This window comes from Crinia signifera, chromosome 2 (assembly GCF_055691185.1).
Source record: "Crinia signifera chromosome 2, ASM5569118v1, whole genome shotgun sequence".
Classification (NCBI taxonomy): Eukaryota; Metazoa; Chordata; class Amphibia; order Anura; family Myobatrachidae; genus Crinia; species Crinia signifera.
Window position 1 is genome coordinate 13,848,833 of NC_139218.1, and position 27,046 is coordinate 13,875,878.

At 49.3% G+C, this 27,046-nt stretch overlaps 1 protein-coding gene across 2 annotated transcripts in view; it reads right to left on the reverse strand.

Moving 5' to 3' along the window:
- Positions 1–27,046, reverse strand: part of LOC146059390 (beta-1,4-galactosyltransferase 4-like) — an 80,605-nt gene that overhangs the window by 24,765 nt on the left and 28,794 nt on the right. For both annotated transcript variants that reach the window (XM_083171574.1, XM_083171575.1), the window contains exon 2: positions 8,835–9,275. In XM_083171574.1, coding sequence (XP_083027700.1) covers positions 8,835–9,099 — 265 coding nt within the window. In that variant the 5' untranslated portion in view covers positions 9,100–9,275. The remainder of the gene's footprint in view (positions 1–8,834; positions 9,276–27,046) is intronic.

A 27,046-nucleotide genomic window follows, 5' to 3' on the forward strand; every position in this document is an offset into this window, starting at 1 on the left:
TACCAGACCTCTCCTTCGCCTCATGGGTTCCCCAGGGGGTTGCATCTCTCGCAGAGGTAACATCCTCTGGAACATTGATAACTTACGCTCAACTACAAGCCCAATTCTCCCTCCCCCATAGAGACTTCTTTAAGTACCTTCAACTTAGGCATTGGCTGTTCGATAAAATCCCGTCCCCTCATATTGTCCCCACACTCCCCCTGTACATTCGGAACAAATTGACAAGCGCGAATAGTAGAGAAGGTATCACCTGGTGGTACAATCTACTGCTAGAACCATCGGGATTTGTAAAATTTCCCTCTTTATTGAAATGGGAGCAGGACTTGGCAGAAACAATTAGTGAAGAAGAGTGGCACCAAATATTCCAAATTTGTTTCAAAGTATCTAAATGTATTTCCCATACCGAACAATATTATAAATTACTCCACCGTTTATATATGACTCCAGTATTGCTGCATAAATTCAGCCCAGCTAACTCAAATCTTTGTTGGCGGGGTTGTGGATATGTGGGCTCTCTATTCCACATATTCTGGGAATGCCCATATGTATCCAGTTTCTGGACAGCAGTGTTTCTACTAATTTCAACCGTTTTAAAAATCCCTATTTCCCCGACACCAAAATTGGCTATTTTTCACCTATTTAACAGCCTATCTAGTAATGACAGATATATAGTAGGCCACATTTTGATCGCATCTAAAACTTTGATCGCACAGTATTGGCGTTCCACCCAAATCCCAACCATCCCCCAAATTGAACAAGCTGTCCAAAGCCACTGCGAATATGAAACTGCCGGGGTGCGCTACTCTCCCTCGACCTCCAACCCATTAATCAAGTGGTTTGGGTGGTCTGAGTACTGGACCACTAGAACATAACTCATACACAAAGGTTACGGCAATGGCCACTGTTTAAGTGTTGTCGGAGTGCCTTCTGATTGTCCCTTACAGTAATGTTGAACTATAAATGTATATATACATATGCACGTGAAGGTATCAATGTGTGCCCTTCCTTTCCTTCATTTGTCCCCCCCCCCCTATATTTTTTTTATTATTATTATTTCTGTACCCTTTTATTTGTTCAATAATGTAATGTTAAAAAACCAATAAAAACGAATGTTTAAAAAAAAAAAAAAAACCCATGCAGTTCCTCTTCCCTGCCTGGGGTGTCGCTGTCTGCTGTGGTGTTTCTAGCACAAGTCTGGTTTGTATATCAGTGCTGATATACAGACCACACTGTGCTAGAATGACTACAGCAGACAGCGACACCCCAGGCAGGGAAGAGGAACTGCCTGGGTTTTCAAAGATGGCGGGTGCTAGAATGACAATATAAGTAGGGATGAGAGGGGAAGCACAATTTGTGGATATATACCCCTGTGGTCTCTCCACAGTCCCAATATATACATATAAACCCCAAATACCAAGTGCACAGTATTTACACTGGGGATGTGAGAACACAATTGTTCACGCTTGTACACTGGGAGAAAGGATAAGTTGCTTCTCAGCTATTACAGTAATACTCTGGTATGTAATGCTAAACCTACAAATACAACAGATAAGGTGACCACTGTTAAATCCGAGAACATGTTTATATGGTGATTTCACAAAACAAGTACTGGCGTCTGGCCTACACGGAAGCTGCAGGACCTGTAATTGAATATGTACACACACAAGCAATCTTACAGTAATATATCAGAATGCTTATTTGATCATCCCACGCAGGGAGGGAGAAATCAATAGCCATCAAACACTGCGAATTGCAGATGCCACAGTGTTTAAACACCGGCAGCAGCACCTGGTTGCCTTGCCGATAAGCGCAAAAGGAAAGAAAAACACTTTTGTGCGAGACCCCTCTGCCCAAAGGGACAAATGCATTTGTCCCTTTGGGATATTTTCCTGTAACCTTTGAATATGGTGAAGATGTTTTTTTGTACTTTTCTTGAGAAAGGTCTTTTGAAAGTTTTGCCCGAAACGTTGATGGAAACTATATATGGAAAATTATAAATATGAGTGATAAAGTGGAGAGAGATAAATTAACAATCAGCTCCTAACTGACATTTTTCAAAAACAGACTGTAACAAAGCCATTAGGAGCGGATTGGCTGGTACTTTAGGTCTCCCTACTTAGGCTTAGTACATAGACCGGTAAGTGTTCAGTGGTGTACCAGTGCTTTCTGGCAGTTCTAGTGCTGCAAGATATATATATATTTTGACTCCTGGATTACCACCTCTAAAGGGGCACCAGGAGGAGCCTAGTGCTACTTCTGATTGGGCTGGCATCTAGAGGGCCTTTATCCACTTCAGGGGGGAAATTTACTAAAACGGGAGTTCTTCAGGGTGGGGGGGGGGGGGGGGGTAGGGGGGTTTATTATGATTGAACTGTATGAAATGTAAATGTAATGTGAGAATTTTTTATGATAAACCCCCATATAGGGGGTCGCTTTGTTTAAATATGCAAAATGCAAATAAAGAAAAAAAAAATATATATATATATATATATATATATATATATATATATATATATATATATAAAAACGGGAGTTCTATTTCAGATGGTATGTTGCTATGGGCAACCAATCAGATACTAGATATTTTTTTCTAGAAGGTGTTAAATAAGTAAGAAGTAGATTCTGATTGGTTGCAACAAAACTCCCATCTTAGTAAATTTCCCACTGAAGCCCTGTACACACGGGCGATATATTGCTCATGCTGAGCGATATATTGCTCGGTGTCTCGTTTGCATCAGCGACCAGAGATGGTCGCTGATGAAAAAGAAACTGCCGGGGAAGCCCAGCAGTGGTAATCAGCTGGTCGCAGGAGCAAGCGCCTGTGACCAGCAATCACTACAGGCAGAAAACGGGAGCGCACGGTGCACACTCCTATCGCTGGCAATATGATCACTCAGCGACCATATTTCCAGCGATATTTGCTAGAATCGCCCCCGTGTGTGCGCACCATCAGTCTCTACAAAGCGTAGTACATACAACGTTACTATGTAATCCTTTAAGCAATACACGTACTCGATCAGTGACAAATATCTGCGATCACCTTGTCATCAGGTCATAATCGGCTGGATGGTCCAGTCACACAGGAACGGCCAGCTGTCAGCAGGATGGGAAAGTGAGGAAAGAGAAAAATAGAAAGTTGTGTGGTCTGTACAGAGGTGATGTGAGAAGGAGAAGACAGAGGTTATGGGCTGGTTCTGGAACGTGAGAAGCCGCCTGAAGAGATGACTTTTCTGGGAATGCTGGAAGATGTGGAGACTAGAGGAAAGTCTTATGGGGGTAATTGTATTTGGGGCAAAGTTTAGCATAAATAAAGACTGTAAGTTTGGATTACTGCAGGTATGCTCACTCCCGACACCCACAATATCCAATGTAGACTAATAGCCTCAGTGTTTCAGGGCTGAAAACACTGCAGCACGTAAAAAAAAAAAAAAAGATACTCAACTATCCGGGGGTCTCTCCAATTTCGGAGAGGGCTGCTGGGAGTTGTAGTTCTCCCACTAGCCGGCTCAAACACACAACGGGAAGTTATACATACAAGCCCTTATTCTGATTCACTCGCAAAGGCAAATTCCTTCTCAAATTTACAAAACCATGTGCACAGAGAGTTAGATTTGGGTGAGTTATTTTGTTTCTGTGCAGGGAACGGGTTGGGATCATTTGGTCAAAAGTCATTAGGTCGACACCATTAGGTCTACAAGGTTCTAGGGCAAAAGGTCATTAGTTCGACAATGTCTAGGTCGACAGTCAAAAGGTCGAAATGGGGTTTTTGACTGTTTTTTGACCCAAATGTGAACACAGTCAACATGGACACAGTTTAAAGTGCACCGCATCCCCAAGCTGCGCTCGCAATTCTTCGGGCACACTATTTTATTCTCCCATCATGCCCTAGTGGATGGAAGGGCATGAAATACCGCCTGTCGGCACATGTTGGCTCAAAAAACAGTGAAAAACCCCATGTCGACCGAGACATTGTCGAACTAATGACCTGTCGAATAATGACCTTTCGCCCTAGAACCATGTCGACCTTTTCCCATGTCGACCTAATGACTGCCGACCATCATGCTGTAGACCAAATGACCGCATCCCCAGGGAAAATACTGACTGCTTTATTTTTACACTGCAATATAGATCTCACATTGAAGTAAAACCCCACCCAAATCTAACTCTCTCTGCACAAGTTACATCTGCCCCACCTGCAGTGCACATGGTTTTGTCCATTTCAGAATGAATTTGCTTTTGCCAGTGAACCAGAATAAGGTTCACACTACAGACATTCCACACACACCTTACATACTCACTGCTGCTGCTGCAGAGGACGGAATTCTGACGCTGGATGTAGGAGACCCCACGCGGTGGACATGGACACTGAAACATACAGTAGCATCGTGTCCCCTCGCGTGGTTCACTGTGCCCGCCATGCTTCGGGCACGGTGCCTCGTCTACCGCGCATGTGTGACTGCAAAGTGCTTAGCAATTGCATTCCAGTCGCAGTTTGGCTTGCAGGAAGCTGGCATTTGGCGGCAGAAACATGGCGTTTTCTTGGTGTGGTTGGAATCATGCAGGCTGCCTAGGTGTTTTCAGGGTGCGTCTCTGACATCGGCACTGACCACTTCCAGCCTGTCACAGTTAGTGGAAGACTCAGAATCACTCAGATTTGCGCCGGCGGCAGCTTCTCTTTGAAGTTCCAAGAAATGCGAACGCACAGCGTTTTGTATATAAAGCGATCCATTCTGAATTGGGTCCAATGTCTTAACTATCCAATGATTCCTTAAGGTTTAGGGATATCCTTAATCTTACAGGAAACATCTGATATTTCAGAACAAACTTTTTTAAATCTTTCACTAATATATAAATGTGACATTAATCCATCTCTCTTTGAGATCAAATTATTGACGGCCATTAATAAGATCATCACAGTAATAAATGTGTATCAGCCAGGAGATAAATAAAAAAAAAATCAAATAATGTAAATAATATGAGGATATCGGATGTCTATTAGCAGAAAAACAGCAAAGTGCCCTTCTTATACCGCTTTAAAATTGCAATTTTGATCCTGGGACCAGAGTACAACCCTTTCACACTATGGGGATTATTGTGGTTAATTCGCTCAGATGCGAATTCACATCCTTGCGAGTGACCCAGATCCCACCTTGCGAATAGTGGTACGCCGGCCCACCATTCGCAAGGGGTGTACGTTCGCAATGGCTGCGAACGGACGTTTTGCATAACCATCGAAAGATATGGAGGGTGCATGCATATGCTCTGAGCAACCTTATAATACGCGTGTATGCTCGGGGGGAGTGGCCAGTGATGCCCGCCCCCCGAATGTCCATCACGGCCGCATAGCATGAGAATGCCCATGAAACGCTGGGAGTTTCCATATGCTAATGGATCGCACCGACCTGAATACGGTCCTTAATCAATCAATTTTTATTTGAATTTATATAACAAATGTGAGTGCCGCTGGCATTTTTAGCAGATATTTTTCACATCTAACTTAATTGTTTTCTAACAAAGCCTGAAATTTGATTGGTTGGTATTTTATCTCTCTCCAAGATTTGATAAACATTCTTTTTTGTTTTGAATTCAGCCCCTGCTTTTGGGAATATTTGGACTTATTGATAACATGAGGGGGAGATAAGATGCTCAGGAGGCCGATACTGAGCGCCGGTCAGTTATTAAGCATCTGGACAACCGTGTCGTATATATATATATATATATATATATATATATATATATATATATATATATATATATATATATCTATATCTATTTATGGCATACATTCCTACTCATTTAGATGAAACATTAAGATAAGAACGGTAATCAATATACATCTTTATCTATCTGTGTACTTTGGTGTAATATAGTTAATCATTAATAGAATTTTTGCCCACACAGATAAAGATGTCCTCATAGTCACATTCCATTCGTAATATCGCTGGATGGTTGTGTGAAGAAAGTAATAAAGGATAAACTGTGCACTTGAGTCAGACCCATTCGTTTGGGTCTGAATTTGGCCCCATTTTTGATGGGGGGGTCTACGCATGTGCAAATATACGCATGTACAAACCGCTTGTGCGAACGCCTTCGGTGAGTATCACACTGCCGGAGCATTCGCACGGTCAGGGAAGGGGGCGGGCAGGGAAGCGCCCAACGTTTTATCGGCGTCCCGATTTCAGATTGTACAAATAGGTTTTAAAAACAACATGTGAAGTTACTGATATTGCATTGCAGCCTATCCATTCTCTAGGAACCAGTGACATCACTATGAGTGCAGCATACAACAACAGACAACAACAACATGTGATGTCACTGATATTGCATTGCAGCCTATCCATTCTCTAGGAACCAGTGACATCACTATGAGTGCAGCCTATCCATTCTCTAGGAACCAGTGACATCACTTTGAGTGCAGTCTATCCATTTTCTAGGAGCCAGTAACATCACTATGAGTGCAGCATATCCATGCTCTAGGAACCAGTGACATAACTGTGAGTGCAGCCTATCCATTCTCTAGGAGTCAGTGACATCACTATGAGTGCAGCCTATCCATTTTCTAGGAGCCACTAACATCACTACCAGTGCAGCCCATCCATTCTCTAGGAGCCAGTGACATCACTTCGAGTGCAGCCCATCCATTCTCTAGGAGTCAGTGGACAATAATAAAAATATTGCCTATCCATTTGTGGCTAACCATCAAGTCTCTATTGTGTCTACCCACACTAAGGTACACCTACAAAAGTTGTAATGTGTCTCCTGGCATTGTAAAATATAGGCTATGATTTAACCGCTGTCATTGAATTTCAGGGACTTTTGCACTGACCCCTACAGGATTGTTGGACATTAGGGGACTAGTGAAGGCCCAAGGATTGAACAGGAGAGATTGATAGTTAATGGTGGTAAGGTGAGATAACTAACAGTGGGAGAAAAGCTGCATGGTGCACGTGTTTTACCCAATTTCTAGAGGTTTCTCCCAGTGACTGGAAGGATTCTCCCTTGACAAGTACTCAGTGGGAGGCAGAAGAAAGCATCCACTTGGAGAGAGCAGTGGCTAGAGATAAAGACAACATCTTGTTAGCCCACAGTTATCAGTTGGAAGCAACGTTAAGCTACCCATCAAAAGGGGTCCCGGCATTGGCATTCACACTTGCTGGTGCCGGAAGCAACCAGTGCTATCTATCAGTTGAGCAACCGTGAAACCTGCACTGAAGTGATGGAACAGAATATGTTTCAGTAAGAAAGACATCACCTGACACAATACAACTTACAGAGTATTACACATTCAATAGGTACGACTGATGTCACTGGTTCCTACTGAATGTTTATGCTGCTCTCTCAGTGATGTCACTGGCTCTTAGTGAATGGAGAGGCTGCACTCTCAGTGATGTCACTGGTTCCTACTGAATGTTTGTGCTGCATTTTCAGTGATGTCACTGGTTACTAGTGACTGGAGAGGCTGCACTGTCAGTGAGGTCACTGGCTCCTACTGAATGTTTATCCTGCACTCTGTGATGTCACTGGTTCCTACTGAATGTTTATGCTGCACTCTTAAGATGCCCATACACTTGCCCGATTTGGGATGATTTCACTAGATCCAGACGATAAATCGGCCCAAATCAGATGTGTTTGACACCTCATCCGATGCGCATCGGATCAGACCCTAAAGAGTGAACCTGCAGCATCTGTAGGTGTGTGCAGCAGCGGGTCTGGGCTGCAGCGGCTGGGAAATGCTGCTGAATTTGAAAACACTGGCCAGACGCTGATTGGTTGAGATTCAGCCAATTAGCGTCCAGACAGTCTTTTCAAAATGTTTTCAAATTTAGTGTCGCTTCCCGTTCCGCCACCCAGCAAATAGTTCCCAGCCGCTGCATGGACCTCGCTGACTTACTGCCTAGTGCTGCAGGGACCCGGCTGCCTGGACGGCACCCCCTGCCACTGCCAGGGGACATCAAGTGCCAAATCGTAAATGAGCCTCCCAGGGGGCTCTCAAGGACAAACTGGTCCGATTTGTTCGTAGGAGAATTCGGACTAGTGTATGGTGGCCTTAAATTATGTCAATAGCTCCTACTGAATGTTTATGCTGCATTCTCAGTGATGTCACTGGTTCTTAGTGAATGGATAGGCCGCATTCTCAGTGATGTTACTGGTTCCTAGTGAATGGATAGGCCGCATTCTGAGTGATGTCACTGGTTTCTAGTGAATGGATAGGCTGCATTCTCAGTGATGTCACTGGTTCCTAGTGAATGGATAGGCTGCATTCTCAGAGATGTCACTGGTTCCTAGTGAATGGATAGGCCGCATTATCAGTGATGTCACTGGTTCTTAGTGAATGGATAGGCCGCATTCTCAGTGATGTTACTGGTTCCTAGTGAATGGATAGGCCGCATTCTCAGTGATGTCACTGGTTTCTAGTGAATGGATAGGCTGCATTCTCAGTGATGTCACTGGTTCCTAGTGAATGGATAGGCTGCATTCTCAGAGATGTCACTGGTTCCTAGTGAATGGATGGCCGCATTCTCAGTGATGTCGTGTCACTGGTTCCTAGTGAATGGAGAGGCCGCATTCTTAGTGATGTCACTGGTTCCTAGTGAATGGATAGGCCACATTCTCAGTGATGTTACTGGTTCCTAGTGAATGGATAGGCCACATTCCCACTGGTTCAGCTCACAAAACTGACTGAATAGTTACAATTCATGCAAGCTGTCTAGACTAATAAAAAATATATAAGTGCCCATAAAATTGTCTCATAATGCACTTGTACATATCACAGCACCGAATCAGTGTAATAAACATGAAACTGAACCATATGCAACAAAGCCACTATAACTCACTCAGATAAGGCGACAGAGCCGGACAAGTTTTGAAATCCTTTTTGGTGGTCTCTTCCACAACATGTGGGTTTGCATTGTCTTCAGTCTTCTTATCACATGACTGAGGCGCCCAAAAATAATCAGAGGCAACCCTGTATTTTGGGGAGTTGCGTGTCCTGTCCCTTAGGTAGAAGCTGGCACAGCTAACTAGTATTACGCACACGGCAATTAAAAGCAAAATCTTAAACTTGCAGAACAGGTTGCCCACAGCATTGCTGATTCCCATCGTTGGATCCTGCCTGATAGGAACGCGTCACACGACCAAAGACTGCGCAGCGCAGAAACAGGAGAGTAATGTTGTGTAGGTGACGTCCTCTCATCCTCCTCCCGCATAAGTGATCCCTCAGCAATCCATCAGCATGCAGGATTCACTGCTCATAGCCATCTGACCGGGAAACGGACCTGGGGGGGGGGAGAAAGGTGCATCCATCAGTGGTGTGGGGGCTTGTTCTCTGTAACACCCATACAAGAAATGGCAACCAATCCAATCACACAAACTGTAACAAACTGACCAAAGTATAGATATTTTCTGTTATGTAACAAGCCCATAACAGAAAATTAAAACTAAGGTGAGTACACACGGGTGCAATTTCATGTAAAATCGCTGGGAATATGGCGCTCCCGTGTGCACTGCCTAATGGTCGCAGGAGCATGCTCCTGCGACCAGCGGCTTTCCCCGGCGATCGCTGTGCCGGGAGGTCAGCTCCGGGGAGATCAGCGTTGATCTCCCCAGCCCAGTGCCGCTTCTCCCTCCCTCCTCCCATCAAAGTGACAGCAGCAGCGTCTGCTGCTGCTGCGCTCCCCCTCCGCCCCGTAGCAGTGTCTCCTTTTCATCGCTGATGAAAAGGAGACACTGAGCAATATGATTGCAGGGGATATATTGCTAGCAATATATCCCCAGCAATCATATTACCCCGTGTGTACACAGCATTATAGAGACACAAAGTGAATTTTAACCAATCAGCTTATTTCTGCCATTTCATAGACAGTGCTAGATAAATGACAGAAGCTGATTAGTCGCTATTGCCAATTTTTCCACTCTCAAACAATCTTTTGATGCATCTCCCCAAATTTTGGGCTAACAATACTTTCAGCAAATAAGACATTTTAAGACCTCCTTGATTATTTAGCCGCTTCTACCCCTGCTCAGACCCCTGCTGCATCTCACCCCCTGCTGCATTCTCACCAGACAAATGGGAGCACAGTTAGGTAACGGTAGGTTCAGACAGCATTGGGATCTTCCAGGTGGCTCAGACACAGCCAGAACCATAAGACATGGTGATAGAGTTCGCCAGGGGTGTGGAATGCCAACTGAACGCAGACAGTTTTTTTTTTTATTTTAAAGCAGCAATCATTTGCAAGGCAAAACCATGCTATATAAAGGATTGCTGAGTTCCTCTGGTGAACTTGGACTGTATTACATCTAACCAGATGTCATTTTGTCACCAACTTCTGTATTAGAGTCTTGTATAACAACTTCATTTGTATCTTATTTGCATAAGGCTTACAGTAACAATGTTTGTTTTGTATCAATTGTGTTTATAGAAAGTCTCTTGGTCTGCACTAGGGATGCCAATCCCGGGGCATTTTTTCGATCCCGGAATTTGGGATTGAAAAATGCCCAATCCCGACATTCCTAATAAAAAAAACCTGCCTCGCCCGCAAATTTACTTCCATGTGCGGTGCGGCCGGGAGGGTGGGCGGTGAAGCCGGGTTGGTGGGCAGCCGATCGCTGAAGCCGGGAGCTGGTCAGGTGAGTGGGCGGACAGGAGATGCATTTAGGGTGGGAGAGCGGGCTGCGTGCCCAGGATGGGGCTGTACGGCTGCTTGGCCTGCGCAGCGTGACCTCTGACCTCGTCACGCTGCGTGGTAAGCAGATACAAACTTAATTGGTTGATTAACTTAATTAGTTTTCAATTAGTTGGTACAGTACCAACTAATTGACTGTCTAAAATACTGAAGTTGGTAACAAAATTACTGAACTCATGTAATTTTGTAATTTTGTGTTTTATGTTGTTTGTTGTGTGTGTCCTCTATTGTCCCTATTTTTACATAGATACAAATAAAAGTTAAGTACTAATACAAACGACTGGGGATCTGTCCCTTGTACTGAAAGAGGTCAGTCATACTTTGGACTTTTGGATGTGTATATGTAACATGTGACGGGTGGGTCGCGGGGGCGGGGGTTGCCGCAATGACAGGAGGGGCGGTCAGGGGTGGGGAATCGCGGTAGGGGGGGTCGTGGGGGGCACCGTGAACCGCGGTAGGGGGGGTCGTGGGGGGGCACCGTGAACCGCGGGAGGGGGGGCCCGGGGGTTGGCACGAATTGCAGGAGGGGGGGTGTGTCACGGGGTGGGGCCGTGAATCGCGGAAGTCCCCGGGGGTGCCGCAAATTGCTGGGGGGTGTGCTGCAAATCGCGGGAGGGGGATCGCGGGGGGTGCCGCGAATCGCCACAAGAAAAAAATCAACACAGAAAGGTCAACACATGTAAATGTTGACATAAGTGTGGCACTTCATTGGTGTCCAAGTCGACACATGAGAATGATTATGAAAACATTGAAAAAGTGAAAAATAAATCTTGTCAACCTTTTTCATTGTCGACCATAGCCATGTCAGTATTTTGCATGTGCCATTTAATCGTGGGGATGCCGTGAATGGGGGGGGACACATTGCTCTGTTTCTGGACTTTCTTCTTAATTTATGGATTACCATCACCTGTGCTTAAACACCTTTCTTATCAATTACCCTGTTTAAAACAGGTGATGACAATCATAAATTAAGATGGAAGTCCACAAACATAGCATTCTGTCCCTCCTGGAGAGGGTCATGTTGGGAGGTATGGAGGTGTGGGGCGCTCACCTGGTGTGTCTGGTGAGTAGCTGTGTCTTTGCTGTGTAACATGGAGAGGCAGAGGGTGTCTGGCACTGTCTGTGGGCTCACTGGGCTGGTTCTCTGTCATGTGAGTCAGTCATGTGAGTCAGAGGCTCCACCCAGGGTTATATCTCCAGACACACTTTGAGTGACAGATGTAGCCAAATATATAAGAGATGTGAGCGACGCTGGGATTTTCAACGGATATTTGAACATCTCTCACAGAGATGTTGGCACTCAAAGGGTTAATCAAATAGTAATAATAACAATAATAGCAACATTTACATATAAAGAACCAGAATATTCCATTGATCACTAAAACAAGTAATAGGAGACAGACAGAGGTAAGAAACATCAAGAAGGTCATTATGAGACGACAACAGCTGTCATTCCTGGTTTCCCCATAGTGAATGTATAAAGAGACCAACAGCTCTGCACTGCAATCAGATAGAACGGTAATACCGAAAACTGAACATGACAAAGGGTCTACTTGCCGTTCTGAGCGCCGTCCAAGCATTGTCACCATGTGCACAGAAAAGAACACGGGATTGGTTGAGGGAGCGAATGAAAAAGCTGCTGATCCTCAGAGGGACTGCTGTAAGTTGCCATACTGACTAGTGTAAATAAACACACAGCGGGGAGAACACTGTGCGCGACAATACCAGAACGCACAAGGATTGATATGTGATACGGGTACAGCAGAGGAAACAGGAGAACAATATGCACAGTGTTCCTGTGCCGGCAGTAGCTAATCACTGGTAATAGAGGACTCTATACCATGTAGTGACGTAGGGCTGAAGGGGAGGGGACAGGTAACATGCAGCACATGCCGAGTCTCCCATGTCCAAACATATCATATCCAGATTCCAAACCTTCCAGCACAACTGAGATAGTGACACTGCTGCTTCCTAATGGCTCAATCAGGAAGAGATGGTGTCATTATTTCAGGGGACGTAAAAGGCAGGTAGGCAATGTAACAAAGCAATGAGGAAGGCAAGTCAGATGCTTGGTTGCATAGGGAGAGGTATCAGCAGTAGAAAGAAAGAAGTAATATGCCACTGTATAGGTCATTGGTACGACCTCATCTAGAGTACTGTGTTCAGTTCGGGTACCGACGGGGTCCCGACAGTCATTACCTGACGTCAGGATCCCGACTGTTAAAACACAGATGGCCGGGTTCCCGACAGCCGTTGGCTATTCTCCCTCGTGGGGGTCCAAGACCCCCATAGAGGGAGAATAGAATAGGTGGCGAGCGCGGCGAGCGCAGCGAGCCCACAAGGGGCTTTGTTCTGCTGGCCACTCTGTCTGAGTCCGGCCAGTCAGGATCCCGACGTCGGACTAATGACTGTCAGGATCCTGACTGTCGGAACCGTATACCCAACCCGTTCAGTTCTGGAGGCCATAGCTCCAGAAGGATATAAATAGATTAGAGACTGTACAAAGAAGGGCAACTAAAATGGTGCATGGCCTACATCGCAAAACGTATCAGGAAAGACTAAAATATCTTAATATGTATACTTTAGAGCAGAGAAGGGAAAGGGGGGACATGATAGAAACTTTCAAATATATCAAGGGCTTTAACAAGGTACAGGTGGGAGACATTCTTCACAGGAAGAGGAGCAACAGAACACGAGGACATGCACTGACCTAGAGGGAGGAAGGTACAGGTGGGACACATTCTTCACAGGAAGAGGAGCAGCAGAACACGAGGACATGCACTGACACTAGATGGAGGAAGGTACAGGTGGGAGACATTCTTCACAGGAAGAGGAGCAGCAGAACACGAGGACATGCACTGACACTAGAGGGAGGAAGGTACAGGTGGGAGACATTAGTCACAGGAAGAGGAGCAGCAGAACACGAGGACATGCACTGACACTAGATGGAGGAAGGTACAGGTGGGAGACATTCTTCACAGGAAGAGGAGCAGCAGAACACGAGGACATGCACTGACACTAGATGGAGGAAGGTACAGGTGGGAGACATTAGTCACAGGAAGAGGAGCAGCAGAACACGGGGACATGCACTGACACTAGATGGAGGAAGGTACAGGTGGGAGACATTCTTCACAGGAAGAGGAGCAGCAGAACACGAGGACATGCACTGACACTAGGGGGAGGAAGGTACAGGTGGGAGACATTCTTCACAGGAAGAGGAGCAGCAGAACACGAGGACATGCACTGACACTAGATGGAGGAAGGTACAGGTGGGAGACATTCTTCACAGGAAGAGGAGCAGCAGAACACGAGGACATGCACTGACACTAGATGGAGGAAGGTACAGGTGGGAGACATTAGTCACAGGAAGAGGAGCAGCAGAACACGGGGACATGCACTGACACTAGATGGAGGAAGGTACAGGTGGGAGACATTCTTCACAGGAAGAGGAGCAGCAGAACACGAGGACATGCACTGAAACTAGAGGGAGGAAGATTCAGGGGAAATGTGAGGAAGAATTACTTCACAGAAAGAGTAGTAGATAAGTGGAATAGCCTACCATCAGAGGTGGTAGATGCAAATACAGTAGTACAATGTAAACATGCTTGGGATAGGCATATTGATATCCTTACAAAGAAATAAAAATCAAATATGGTTTGAGGTAACATGTTTAATAGAGGGGCAGACTAGATGGGCCAAGTGGTTCTTATCTGCCGTCACATTCTATGTTTCTATAATGTACACATCGTGGAGGTCATTCTGGATGATTCTCCCCATTGCGAATTCACAACGGAGAGCGATGGTGAAGGCCTGCGCATATGTATAGTTGCTTATGCCTATGTGCAGGCGCCTTCGGAGACTTGTACAGTCTCCGTGGTGCTTGCATCGGAGGGGTAATGGGTGCGAAGGAGGCGTTTCAATGCTGGGTGTCCCCATGTGAACGGGGGTCAGCAGCTGACATCACTGGATGTTCACGTAGCGGGGTGCCGCAGAGCTGACTTAGATTTGCAAACACTCAAGTAATTATTCGATTGTCGGCGACCATCAAATGATTTCGGTCCCTCATGAAAGGCTGCGAATGGATGTTTAGGCAAAACATCAATACAAATGCTTGCGGGGACATTCCCCATCCAGTGGGATTCAGTACGAAATCCCTGCGGTCGGAATCCCGGCGGGCGAAATACCGACAAGGGAGGGGCTGTGGGTGCCCCCCCCCCCTTGCGGGCTCGCTGCGGGAGAATTGTATTCTCTCTATGGGGAGAAATTGCAGGCATTGCGGTGGTCGGGATTCTGGCGTCGGTATTTCGACCTCCGGGATTCCGACTCCATCCGATCCAGCGGGGGGCGGGTGTTTGTGCAGGCAGCGTTTAGTTGTGTCGCAAAGCTGCTGTGTTTGATGCACCAAATGACACAAATGTTGCATAAAATGACCTTCAGTCTGTGTGCATAAGGTGTATATAATACAGAAATGCATTTGTGTTTAGACTTTGGTCCCATCCCGAAGATCGGTCATTATGGCATTGCAAATATTCCAAACTATGGAAAAATACTCGCCCTGAGCATTCTGGGTGCGGGAGACTCAATGATTGGACAAACAACAAAGACCATACACCCAAGTCTATACATTTATGTAGAAGTTACTACGGATATGGGTCATAGGGTTGACACTATAACGGTTAACAGGGCTTAAGTGGAGACATGAAATAGGTCGACGTGGCCAAGGTCAACCGGGTGAGAAGGTCGACACAAGCATTAGCTCGAAAATGGGAAGGTCGACTGTCAAAAGGGTCGACCTGAGTTTTAAAAATAAATTGTCCCAAGTTTCGACATGGACACCGTCGACATACGGTGTAGGAGCAATGATCAAATGACCGTGCATGAGTACCCCATGTGTTGCGCATGCGTGAGAGGAATTAGCAAGTGAAAATGCATATGGGCCCTTATTCTGGTTCACTCGCAAAAGCAAAATCCTTCTAAAATGGGGGGGGGGGGGCAGATGTAACTTGTGCAGAGAGAATTAGATTTGGGTGGGGTTTTAGTTCAAAGTGAGATCTATATTGCAGTGTAAAAATAAAGCAGTCAGTATTTACCCTGCACAGAAACAAGATAACTCACCCAAATCTAACTCTCTCTGCACATGTTACATCTACCCCACCTGTAGGGTGCAGCATGGTTTTGTCCATTTGAGAAGGAATTCGCCTTTTAGAGCGAACCAGAATAAGGGCCGTGGTTCTTAAACGCAACGCTAGAGCCTGACTGGCAGGAAGCCAGAGTTTTTCTGGGTGTGTCAGGAAACCGCAGGCGTGGGTGGGCGTTTTTGGGGAGGGTCTGTGATGTGGACACTGGCCACTTCCAGCCACTCTCAATGGTGACTTAGCGTTCGCCTCAGACCTGCTCACATTTGCACAGACGGCGAGAACTTTTCGATGGTTTGGGTGGCGATTAGCGATCCATTCACAATTTTATTGTAATTTTGCAAGAGGCGTTATCGCTTCATGTCTGGGCAACGGCTTTCTCCTCGCAGGACACTGTGTAATCTCACATTAGCCGTCTACGCTGAATTATATCCATTATGTGTCATTGAAATTAGTTACTGTATATGATATGTACACAAATCTCTTATATATTTAGCCAAATCTGTCACTCATCCCCTGTGTATGTAACGTTCTCACCCAGCAGGATACACAAATCCGCCCCGTCCAGGGAAAAGTGTTCTATGTGTATAACGTTCTACACATCCCACATTGACATCACCTCCCCCCGCCCAGCCAGGGCTACAGTACACGCCCACCATCCACCATTACTCCAGAGCCACCATCCACCATTACTCCCGCACCCCACCCCCTCTGCCAGCAACCCCCCGGACCCACGTGACCCCCCTCCCGTGATTCGCGGCCCCCCGGCGACCCCCCCTCCCGCGATTCGCAGCACCCCCCGCGACCCCCCTCCAGCGATTCACGGACCCCCGCCCCCTCCCGCAATTCACGGCACCCCCCGCCTGCGATTTGCGGACCCCCTCCCGCGATTCACGGACCCCCATGGCACCTCCCGCACCCCCTTCCGCGATTTGCGACCCCCGTGACACACCCCCCCGCGATTCACACACCCTTCGCACGATTTGCAGACCCTCTCCCGCGATTCGCGGACCCCCCCTCCCGCGATTCGCGGCCCCCCACAACCCCCTCCCGTGATTCATGACCCCCCGCACCCCCCTAACATGATTTGCGGATCCCCACGCCCCCCTGCCTTCATTCACGGCACCCCCGCGCCCCTCCCACAACACCCTCTCCTGCAATTCACTGACCCCCCCAACCCCCTCCCGCAATTTGCGGACCCCCCCTTCCACCGATTCATGGCCCCCCCGCGCCCCCTCCCGCAATTTGCAGCCCCCCCCCCAGCAGACCCCCGCTCCTGCATTTCACATACCCCCGTGAGAATGGAGGATCCTGTACCGCCACTAGCAGGTGCCGCCCCTAGGTGGGAAATCCGGCCCTGGCTGCTGCGCTGCGGGTTCCCCCACTGCCAGAAGTGTCCCCACGGTCCTCTGCACCAGCACCTAAACTTTTATCAATGTCTTGCCCACATACCACTATTATACAGCCTCCTGCTCTCATGCACCCTCACTCCCTCCCAGTGGGAGGAGACGCTCACCCACTGCCGGGAGCTGCATACTATCCCCCACCCTCCTCCAGTTCTAGGGATGCCCATCGACCGTCAATGATTTCAAATCATCGATGCTTTATGGGCGATGTTGAATACTTTTTACGATCGATATGGGAGGACCAGATGGTTTCCCTACATCAATGGAAAAGGAGAACCGATCAAGTTTAAAAAAAATTTAAGGTGCCGGGACAAGGAGCATAGCTCCGCCCCCCCACACCCAGAAGTCCCGCCACCGAGTTCTGATTGACCCACGGCCTGTTCAGTCAGATATAATGGATGACCATTGATAGCTACAACAATCAATGATTATCCAAGTAATATGTTACTACTATCGATGGCATGGTGCAAAATCGCCATCAATGCCAACCATCGATGGCGTCTGCACCAATGCCCATCCCTACTACGCAACAGCCAAAAACCTTTACTACCCCTCATGCCCACACACCTCTATCACTGCCCTGCCTCCTGTTCTCCTGCCCCGTAACTTCCGCCAGTGGGAAGGCGCTCACCCTGTGTTGCCCACATTCCCCTATCATTCTTTACCACCCAGCCTCCTGCTGTCATGCACCCTAACTCCCACCCAGTAGGAGGAGACACTGACTCAGGGCCACCGTCCTGTACTCCTGTGCTGCCACGCTGCACCCTCACCCACTGGCAGAAGCTGCACAGTGTCCCCCACCCTCCTCTTTAGTCCCCCTTATGCCCACACACCCCTATCACTACCCAGCCTCCTGTTTTCCTGTGTCATGACCTCCGCCAGTGGGGAGCCGCTGACTCAAAAACACCCTACTATACAGTGGCGTAGCTACGTTTTGGGCGCCCCCCCCCCCACCTCCCCGCCAAGCACCCCTACCCCCCCCCCCCCACCCGTGCAAACCCCCCCAATCCCCCACAGCCTCACAGCCTTACCTATCGCACTGATCCCGGCGGCTCCGTTCTTCTGCTGAGGACCACTACAAAATGGTCGCCCCCATACAGCAGACAGTTTCAGAGAACTGTGTGCTATATGGGGGGCGGCCATTTTGTGGTGGTCCCCAGCAGAAGAACGGAGCCCCCGGGACCAGCGAGATAGGTAAGTCTGCGGGGGGTTTTAACTATAGCACCGCAGCCCCCGGCGCCCCACATGCACAGCGCCCCCCCCCCCCCCCCCCCGCGGTGGCAGGGGCTGCAGTGCTATAGTTACGCCGCTGCTACTATACTATTTGCACGCACACACACCTAAACAACATGCACACACAGCCCCCCCCACACCCACAAATGTCACTGTACCATCCACACTATCAATGTACATCTTACTCTCTAACCGCATTTTAATTAAACAAAACAATACACACCCCCTTCCACATCATATGCTCTCTATTTAACACATTTGAATCACCTAGTTATATGTATTTGTAAAATTGGTACTTGTGTAGTTTCACGGCGCCACCGCGCGCACAGTGAAACTTTGAAACTTGGCAGTCTGTCAGACTCTGTTTTTACTGTGCGCGTGCCACTCTAGCTGTTCTCAGCGCAGTGCGTGGCTGCTTTCCTTATGTAAGCTACGTTATCAGCATAGCGCTGGGCAGCAGCAGTGCACCCAGCGCAGATAGGTCACTGTGGTACTTGTAGTTCCACAGTGAAATAGGCAGTCCTGCGCAACGCTGACAACCTGGCAATTTAGACTCGTCCGGCAATTTAGAAGTCTAGATTTAGACGTCTAAATCCAGACTCCCTGCAAACCGCTAAGATGGGGCATCTAAATTTAGACGGTAAAGCCTCTAAATTTAGTAGGGTCTAGGGGTACACTATTAAACCTGTTCACAATGACACTAGTCGACGTAACAGCTGTGGACCTTGTTAATTCCACTATCCATACCAACCCGAAGCGTGGCGAGCGGCGGCGGTATGCGTCCTATGACCTTTTCATACCTGCACTATCCACGTCGGCGTGGAGTTGATTTTATAAAGTGTGGCGAGCATAGCGCCCGAAGCGTGCGAGCGCAGCGAGCCCCGCGAGGGGATGCGGATACCTGTGAAGCCCGCGAGGGGACACGGATACCTGTGAAGGTATCCGCGTCCCCTCGCGGGCTTCACAGGTATCCGCGTGCACTCGCCACGCTTCGGGCTCAGTGGCTCGCTGCGCTCGCCACACTTTATTAAATCAACTCCACGCCGACATGGATAGTGGGGGTATGAAAAGGTCCTGTCTAGGGTGGCCAATCCCGGGATCGGGATCGGCGGGATTTGGCCCCCAAAACGCCGGGATTTCAATCCCGGGATTGGAGTTTCCAATCCCGGGATTTCGGTATAAGACTGCGCATGCGCGCAGTCTAATGCCGGGCAGCGTCTGAGCATCACTCAGACGCTGCCCGACTTCTCAGCCTGCGCAGCGTGACCTCTGATCTCATCACGCTGCGCAGGCTGATGCTGCGCTGCCCGCACGCCCAGACAGCAAGGAACCCACCTGCCCGCCCAGGAACCCAGCAAGCCCGCCCCACCGCCCAGCAAGTCCGCCCCCCCGCCCAGCAAGTCACCCGCCCAGCCAGCAAATCCACCCGCTCTCCCAGCCAGCATGCCAGCCCGCACCCAGCAAGGAGTATGGATGACCTGTCCCCCCACCCAGCAACCGGGCGCCTGGCCACCCTGCTGCTTCCACAAATAAAGGTAAATGTGGGGCAGCCAGGGTGTCTTTTTATTGGGAAAGCCAATCCCGGGATCCCGGGATCGAGCATTTTTTCAATCCCGAATCCCGGGATTGAAAAAATGCCCCGAGATTGGCATCCATAGTCCTGTCCCACCCGCGGGCGGCAGTGTCCCGTGGTGGTGGGGGGGCTGTTGGGAGTCCCCCTGTCAGCTGCTAAGCACAGCGTCTATTCCCGCAGCCAGGGGGCATGGCTAGAGGCTCACAGAGCCTCTGGGTCATGCCCCCATAGCGGCAAAATGGGGGCGTGGTCTCGCGGGAGAGCCGCGAGTATAGGCCACGCCCCAAAATTAGGCCACGCCCCCGAAAATTTCGCCTTTGGCGCGCAGCAGCAGCGTCCCGCCTCCTGAGCTGGCAAAGTTGGGAGGTATGCCTTACTGCCGGGCAGCGCCGCTGAGGTCAGCGCCGCACTCAGCTTCGTCGGCCTCCCCCTGCTGTGTATGGCGTGATCTTGTAACGTCACGCCGCACATAGCCGGGCTGCAGCGGCTATTACAAAGATCAGCGCCGCCGTCCAGACCCGGTGGTGTTTTTTTTTATGGAGTGCTCCCCAGAAAGATCTTGCCCAGTGGGGAGCACTCTCTAAAAAAAAAACACCACTGAAGTGGTTAATGAATAGGACGCTCCATTTATCAACTGATGTGATATGAACTGCAACTTTGCGGCCAATTCAGACCTGATCGCATATGCGCATTTTACCTTTTTTACGAAGTAACCATTGAATGAGAGGGCGCTTGAGAATGGATGTGTACCCGTCGCAGCCCTGCAAATCACCTCGTAAGGCATTGCGCATTGGGGCGGCGGCTACCTGCTTCCTGGGCTGAGAGTGTTCGCAGCCCAGCGGACAGGTCTGAATTGGACCTTTATGCTATATAATAACAGGCTAATGCTGCTCCTAAGAGGAGAAAAAAGTTTCCAAGGAAAATTCCAAGAAAAAATCAGGCGCTTAACAGGATGTGTTTTTCTATGTGTTAGCTGCTGCTCAATGGGGGGATAGTCAGTCCCCACCGAAAAGAAGACAACAGGACCAATCACGCCAAGGCGTGTGAGCAGCGTAAGAAAGGGTGACACACACTGAAAGGTACAATATAAATTTTACTGAATAAAATTGAACATATAATAAATCACAACATAAATCACAATATAAAAACAATTAAAGGTACCATGTAAAACAGGTTCTTCCTGTAAAACAGAACCTGTTTTACATGGTACCTTTAATTGTTTTTATATTGTGATTTATATTGTGATTTATTTTATGTTCAATTTTATTCAGTAAAATTTATATTGTACCTTTCAGTGTGTGTCACCCTTTTCTTAGCACTGCTCACACGCCTTGGCGTGATTGGTCCTAATGCTGCTCCTAACCTCTATGGGGGATCTAAGTGTTTTACAGACTGACGGTCACTAGATGGCGCCCAACAGAACTGCTGGGGCTGACTTAATTGTTATTGTAACAGGCTGGGAACTAGTATTGATACATCTCTAATATAATTTGGCTACATCTGTCACTCAAAGTGTGTCTGGAGCTATAACGCTGGGTGGAGCCTCTGACTCGCATGACTGACATGACAGAGAACCAGCCCAGTGAGCCCACAGACAGTGCCAGACACCCTCTGCCTCTCCATGTTACACAGCAAAGACACAGCTACTCACCAGACACCCCAGGTGAGCGCCCCACACCTCCATAACTCCCAACATGACCCTCTCCAGGAGGGACAGAATGCTCTGTTTGTGGACTTCCATCTTAATTTATGATTGTCATCACCTGTCATTTTAAACAGGGTAATTGATAAGAAAGGTGTTTAAGCACGGGTGATGGTAATCCATAAATTAAGAAGAAAGTCCAGAAACAGAGCAATGTGTCCCTCCTGGAGAGGGTCATGTTGGGTATGCCCACACACCCCTATCACTACCCAGCCTCCTGTTTTCCTGTGTCGTGACCTCCGCCAGTGGGGAGCCGCTGACTCAGAAACACCCTACTATACAATTGCACACACACACACCTAAACAACATGCACAAACAGCCCCCACACCCACAAATGTCACTGTACCCTCCACATTATCAATGTAATCTTACTCTGTAACCGCTTCTTAATTAAACAAAACAATACACACCCCCTTCCAAATCATATGCTCTCTATTTAACACATTTCACCTATAACTCAAGTTGCAATACAGGCCATCTGTCATACAATTCTAACCATCTTTCTCATATACAAATGTTCACAAATTAAGGGGGCGCAGCCCCTTACGACGGTGTGAAGAGCGCCCGTAGGGCGCAATGAATCACCTAGTTGTTATATAAAGGAGCACTGAGATTTCAGTACGACAGTGGGGTCAATGAACAAAAGATTCTTCTCTCTAAAGAGACAAAGGGGGTAATTCACACTTGCTCGCTAGACTGCCTAGCGAGCAGGTAGACGCCGCTCAGCCAAATGCACGCCCATCCCGCTGCCCAGATCCCCACGCTTCCATTGAGCTGATCACACCCGCCCGCATGCAGCTGCACCGAGGAGAAATCCTGCAATGGTCGCTCACCATCGAATGATTTTTCCTCTGTTCGTTTTGAAATGAAGCCTTCGCTTACTTTTCAGATGACCCTCATGCGCAGACCCCCGCATCAGGGACGGGGCCGAATTTGGACCTGTGTGAACAGGTCTGAATCGGCCACAAAGTGATTGCTAATATCTGCGCTCAAACCCTACTGTTCATGCGCGAATCTCTGAAAAATGGCGTGGCATACATTTTTCCCGGACATTTTGTATCGCTGCTGATGGCGGCAGCATTGCGGAGTCTCAGCACTAAAGCGGTCACAGCTCAAGGGAAAGTACATTGCAGTAGGGATGGCCATAGTTGCCATTGTCATCGATAGTGGCATACCATGCTATGGATGACCAATGTTTTTACTCATCGATGGTTGTCCATTTTCTTTAACTGATTGGCCTGTGGGACAATTAAAAATGGGGGTGGGGCTTCAAAGGTGTCAGTGTCCCAGCCACTTGGGTAAAAACTAAAAATATGATTATATATATATATTTGTTATATATTTAGCCAGATCTGTTACTCATCCCCTGTGTATATAACATTCCCGCCCAGCGGGATACACAAACCCTACCCCTAGGGAAAAGACCAGTGTTCTATGTGTATAACGTTCCCGCCCAGCGTTATGCACAAACCCGCCCCCCCTAAGGAAAAGACCAGTGTTCTACTCACCCCACCCCCTTGACATCACATCCCCCCGCCAACCCCCCCCCCCGGACCCCCGCAACCCCCCTCCCACGATTCGCGGCACCCCCCGCGACCCCCCTCCCGCGAGTCACCGAGCCCCACTACCGCGATTTGCGAACCCCAGCCCCCTCCTGCGATTGCGGCCCCTGTGACCACCCTCCTGCGATTCGCGCCCCCTCCTGCGATTCTAGCCCCCCCCCCACGATTTGCAGACCCACTCCCACGATTCACCCCCCCTCCCGCGATTCACGACACCCCCCCTCCTGCGAATTGCGGCCCCCCACGACCTCCCCTCCGGCGATTCATGACCCCGCGCGCCACCCTCCCGTGTTTAGTGGACCCCCGCACCCCCTCCCTTGATTCACGGCACCCCCGCACCCCTCCCCGCAATTCACGGACCCCCACAACCCCCCCTCCCGCAATTCCCTGACCCCCACGCCCCCCCCTCCCGCGATTCACGGCACCCCCCCTCCTGCGAATTGTGGCACCCCCACGACCTCCCCTCCCGCGATCGCGGACCCCCGCACCCCCTCCCTTGATTCATGGCACCCACGCGCCCCTCCCGCGATTCACGGGCCCCCACAACCCCCCTCCCGCAATTCCCTGACCCCCACAACCCCCCTCCCGCAATTAGGACCCCCCATTCCGGCAATTCAAGCCCCCCTGCGCTCCTTCCCGTGATTTGCGAACCCCGCCCCCTCACGCTAATCGCAGATCCCCGCAGCACCCCTCCTGTGTGCAATAGTATAGTAGGGTGTTTTTGAGTCAGCGGCTCCCCACTGAAGGAGGTCATGACACAGGAAATCAGGAGGCTGGGTAGTGATAGGGGTGTGTGGGCATAAGGGGGACTAAAGAGGAGGGTGGGGGACACTGTGCAGCTTCTGCCAGTGGGAGAGGGTCCAGCGTGGCAGCACAGGAGTACAGGACGGTGGCCCTGAGTCAGTGTCTCCTCCTACTGGGTGGGAGTTAGGGTGCATGAGAGCAGAGGCTGGGCTATGAGGCATGATAGGGGTATGTGGGCAACACAGGGTGAGCGGCTCCCCACTGGCGGAAGTTACGGGGCAGGAGAACAGGAGGCTGGGCAGTGATAGAGGTGTGTGGGCATGAGGGGTAGTAAAGGTTTTTTGGCTGTTGCAGAGTAGGGATGGGTATTGGTGCAGACGCAATCGATGGTTGGCATTGATGGCGATTTGCACCATGCCATCGATAGTAGTAACATATTATTTGGATAACCATCGATTGTTGTAGCTATCGATGGTCATCCAATATATCTGACTGAATAAGCCCTGGGTCAATCAGAACTCGGTGGCGGGACTTCCGGGTGTGTGTGTGGGAAGGGGCGGAGCTATGCTCCGTGCGCCGACACCTTAAAAAAATTTGAAACTTGATTGGTTCTCCTTTGCTATTGATGTAAAGAAACCATCTGGTCCTCCCACATCGATGGCAAAAGTATTCAACATCGGCCATAAACCATCGATGATTTGAAATCATTAATGGTCGATGGGCATCCCTAGAACTGGAGGAGGGTGGGGGACAGTATGCAGCTCCCGGCAGTGGGTGAGCTTCTCCTCGCACTGGGAGGGATTAAGGGGGTGTAATAAGAGCAGGAGGCTGTATAATAGTGGTATGTGGGCAAGATATTGATAAAAGTTGTGGCGCTGGTGCAGAGGACCGTGGGGACACTTCCGGCAGTGGGGGAACCCGCAGCGCAGCAGCCAGGGCCTGTTTTCCCACCTAGGGGCGGCACCTACTTTCTGGCGGTACAGGATCCCCCATTCTCACGTGGGTATGTGAAGTGCAGGAGCGGGGTCGCGGGGGGCTTCTGGGGGGAATTGACGTAAAGGGGTCGGGGGGTCTGCAAATTTCGGGAGGGGGCGCGGGGGGGGCCTTGAATCGCTGGAAGGAAGGGTCTGCAAATTGCAGGAGGGGGGTTGTGGGAGTAAGTGAATTGCGGGAGGGGGGGTTGTGGGGGTCCGTGGGAGGGGAGCGCAGGGTGCTGTGAATGAAGGGAGGGGGGGCGCGAATCGCGAGAGGGGGGCGCAGAGGGTCATGAATCGTGGGAGGGGGGTCGTGGGGTGCCGCGAATCGCGGGAGGGGGGTGCCATGAATCATGGGAGCGGTGTGAAACGCGGGGAATGTGTCAAGGGGGGTCGCGAATTGCGGGAGGGGGCGCCGGAGGAGCTGTGGGTTCTGTGAATCACAGAAGGGGGGCCCAAATCGCAGGAGGGGGTGCAGAGGTGTCCCGTGAATCGCGGGAGGGGGTCCGCAAATTCCCGGGGGGGGGGGCGCGAATCGCGGGAGGGGGGGCGCAAATCGCAGGAGGGGGGTGCCGCGAATCTCGGGAGGGGGCGCGGTGGTGCCGCGAATCGGGGGATCGCGGGGGGTGCCACGAATCGCGGGAGGCGTGGGTGTCCGGGGGGGTGTTTGCTGGCAGAGGGGGGGGGGGGGAGCGGAAGTAATGTGGGATGGTGGCTGTGGAGTAATGGTGGATGGTGGGCGTGTAGTGTAGCCCTGGCTGGGCAGGGGGAGGTGATGTCAAGGGGGCGGGGGGTGTAGAACGTTATACACATAGAACACTTTTCCCTGGGGGGGGGGGTGGATTTGTGTGTCCTGCTGGGCGGGAACGTTATATACACAGGGGATGAGTGACAGATCTGGCTAAATATATGAGATGGCTTCCCTTCTGGGACCTACAAGCTATGCTATTACTGGTGCTTGTCCTGTGTTTCCCTAGATTGTAAGCTTGCAGCAGGGCCCTTCTACCTCCAAGTCTGTCTGTTACCCAGTTGGTTTTATCACTGTCTACTATTGTAAAGTGCAAAAGAATCTGCTGCGCTATATAAGAAACTAAATAAATAAACTAAACCATAAAACATTTAATAAGAATAAATAGTATATATAATTGTGTATTCTAAAACATTAAAATGAGTGTGTACTAGTTCTTACTTGTCCTAGCAACAGCATCCAAACTTCTCTCAATATAATGGAATTACTTTACCTCTTTACTCTGGAATTCTCTACCTCTGCCCCTAATGGGCCCTACACACATGCCGATGTGTGCAGGGCTACCTAGCTATGCTAGGTCGGGCTGTGCTGCGCAGCTATCGCCTAGCACACAGAGCTGACAGCCCACACACAGAGCGAGCTGTCAGCTCTGTGTGCTAAGCGAGCAGACAGCGCCAGTGTTCTCCAGTGGGAGAAACACTGCCGATGCCGAGATTGATGGACACTGTCCATCAATCTCGGCCAGCGATAAAGACGCGCGGGGACGCGCACGGATGCCGATACAGCCCCCACACATACACCGATGTGAGGGCATTTGCTAAGCGACTTTGCCAAACTAAGCAAAATCGCTTAGAAAATGCCTTAATATCGGCATGTGTGTAGGCCGTATTAGACTCTTTTCTTCTATACAGAACTTCAAACAGGCTCTTAAGACCCACTTCTTCACCAAACCCAGCAAACTGTCCTCCTAACTTTCTGTTCCTCATCCGATCTACCCCTCCAGTGTCATCCCTGTCCGCCCCCCCCCCCCTCTTTAGAATGTAAGCTCTCACGAGCAGGGACCTCTTACCTCATGTGCTTATCCTTTCTTACTTCAGCACTGCACCAAAGCACGCTGTCTGCTGCCACCTGGATACTTATGTTTCAGTAATCGGCTAATGTTCCTATAATCATTTACCCTGTAATTGTCCTGTATTATCTTCAACTGTAAATCACTGATTTCCTGTTTTGATTATGTGTACTCTGTAATTGGGCGCTGCAGAACCCTTGTGGCACCATATAAGTAA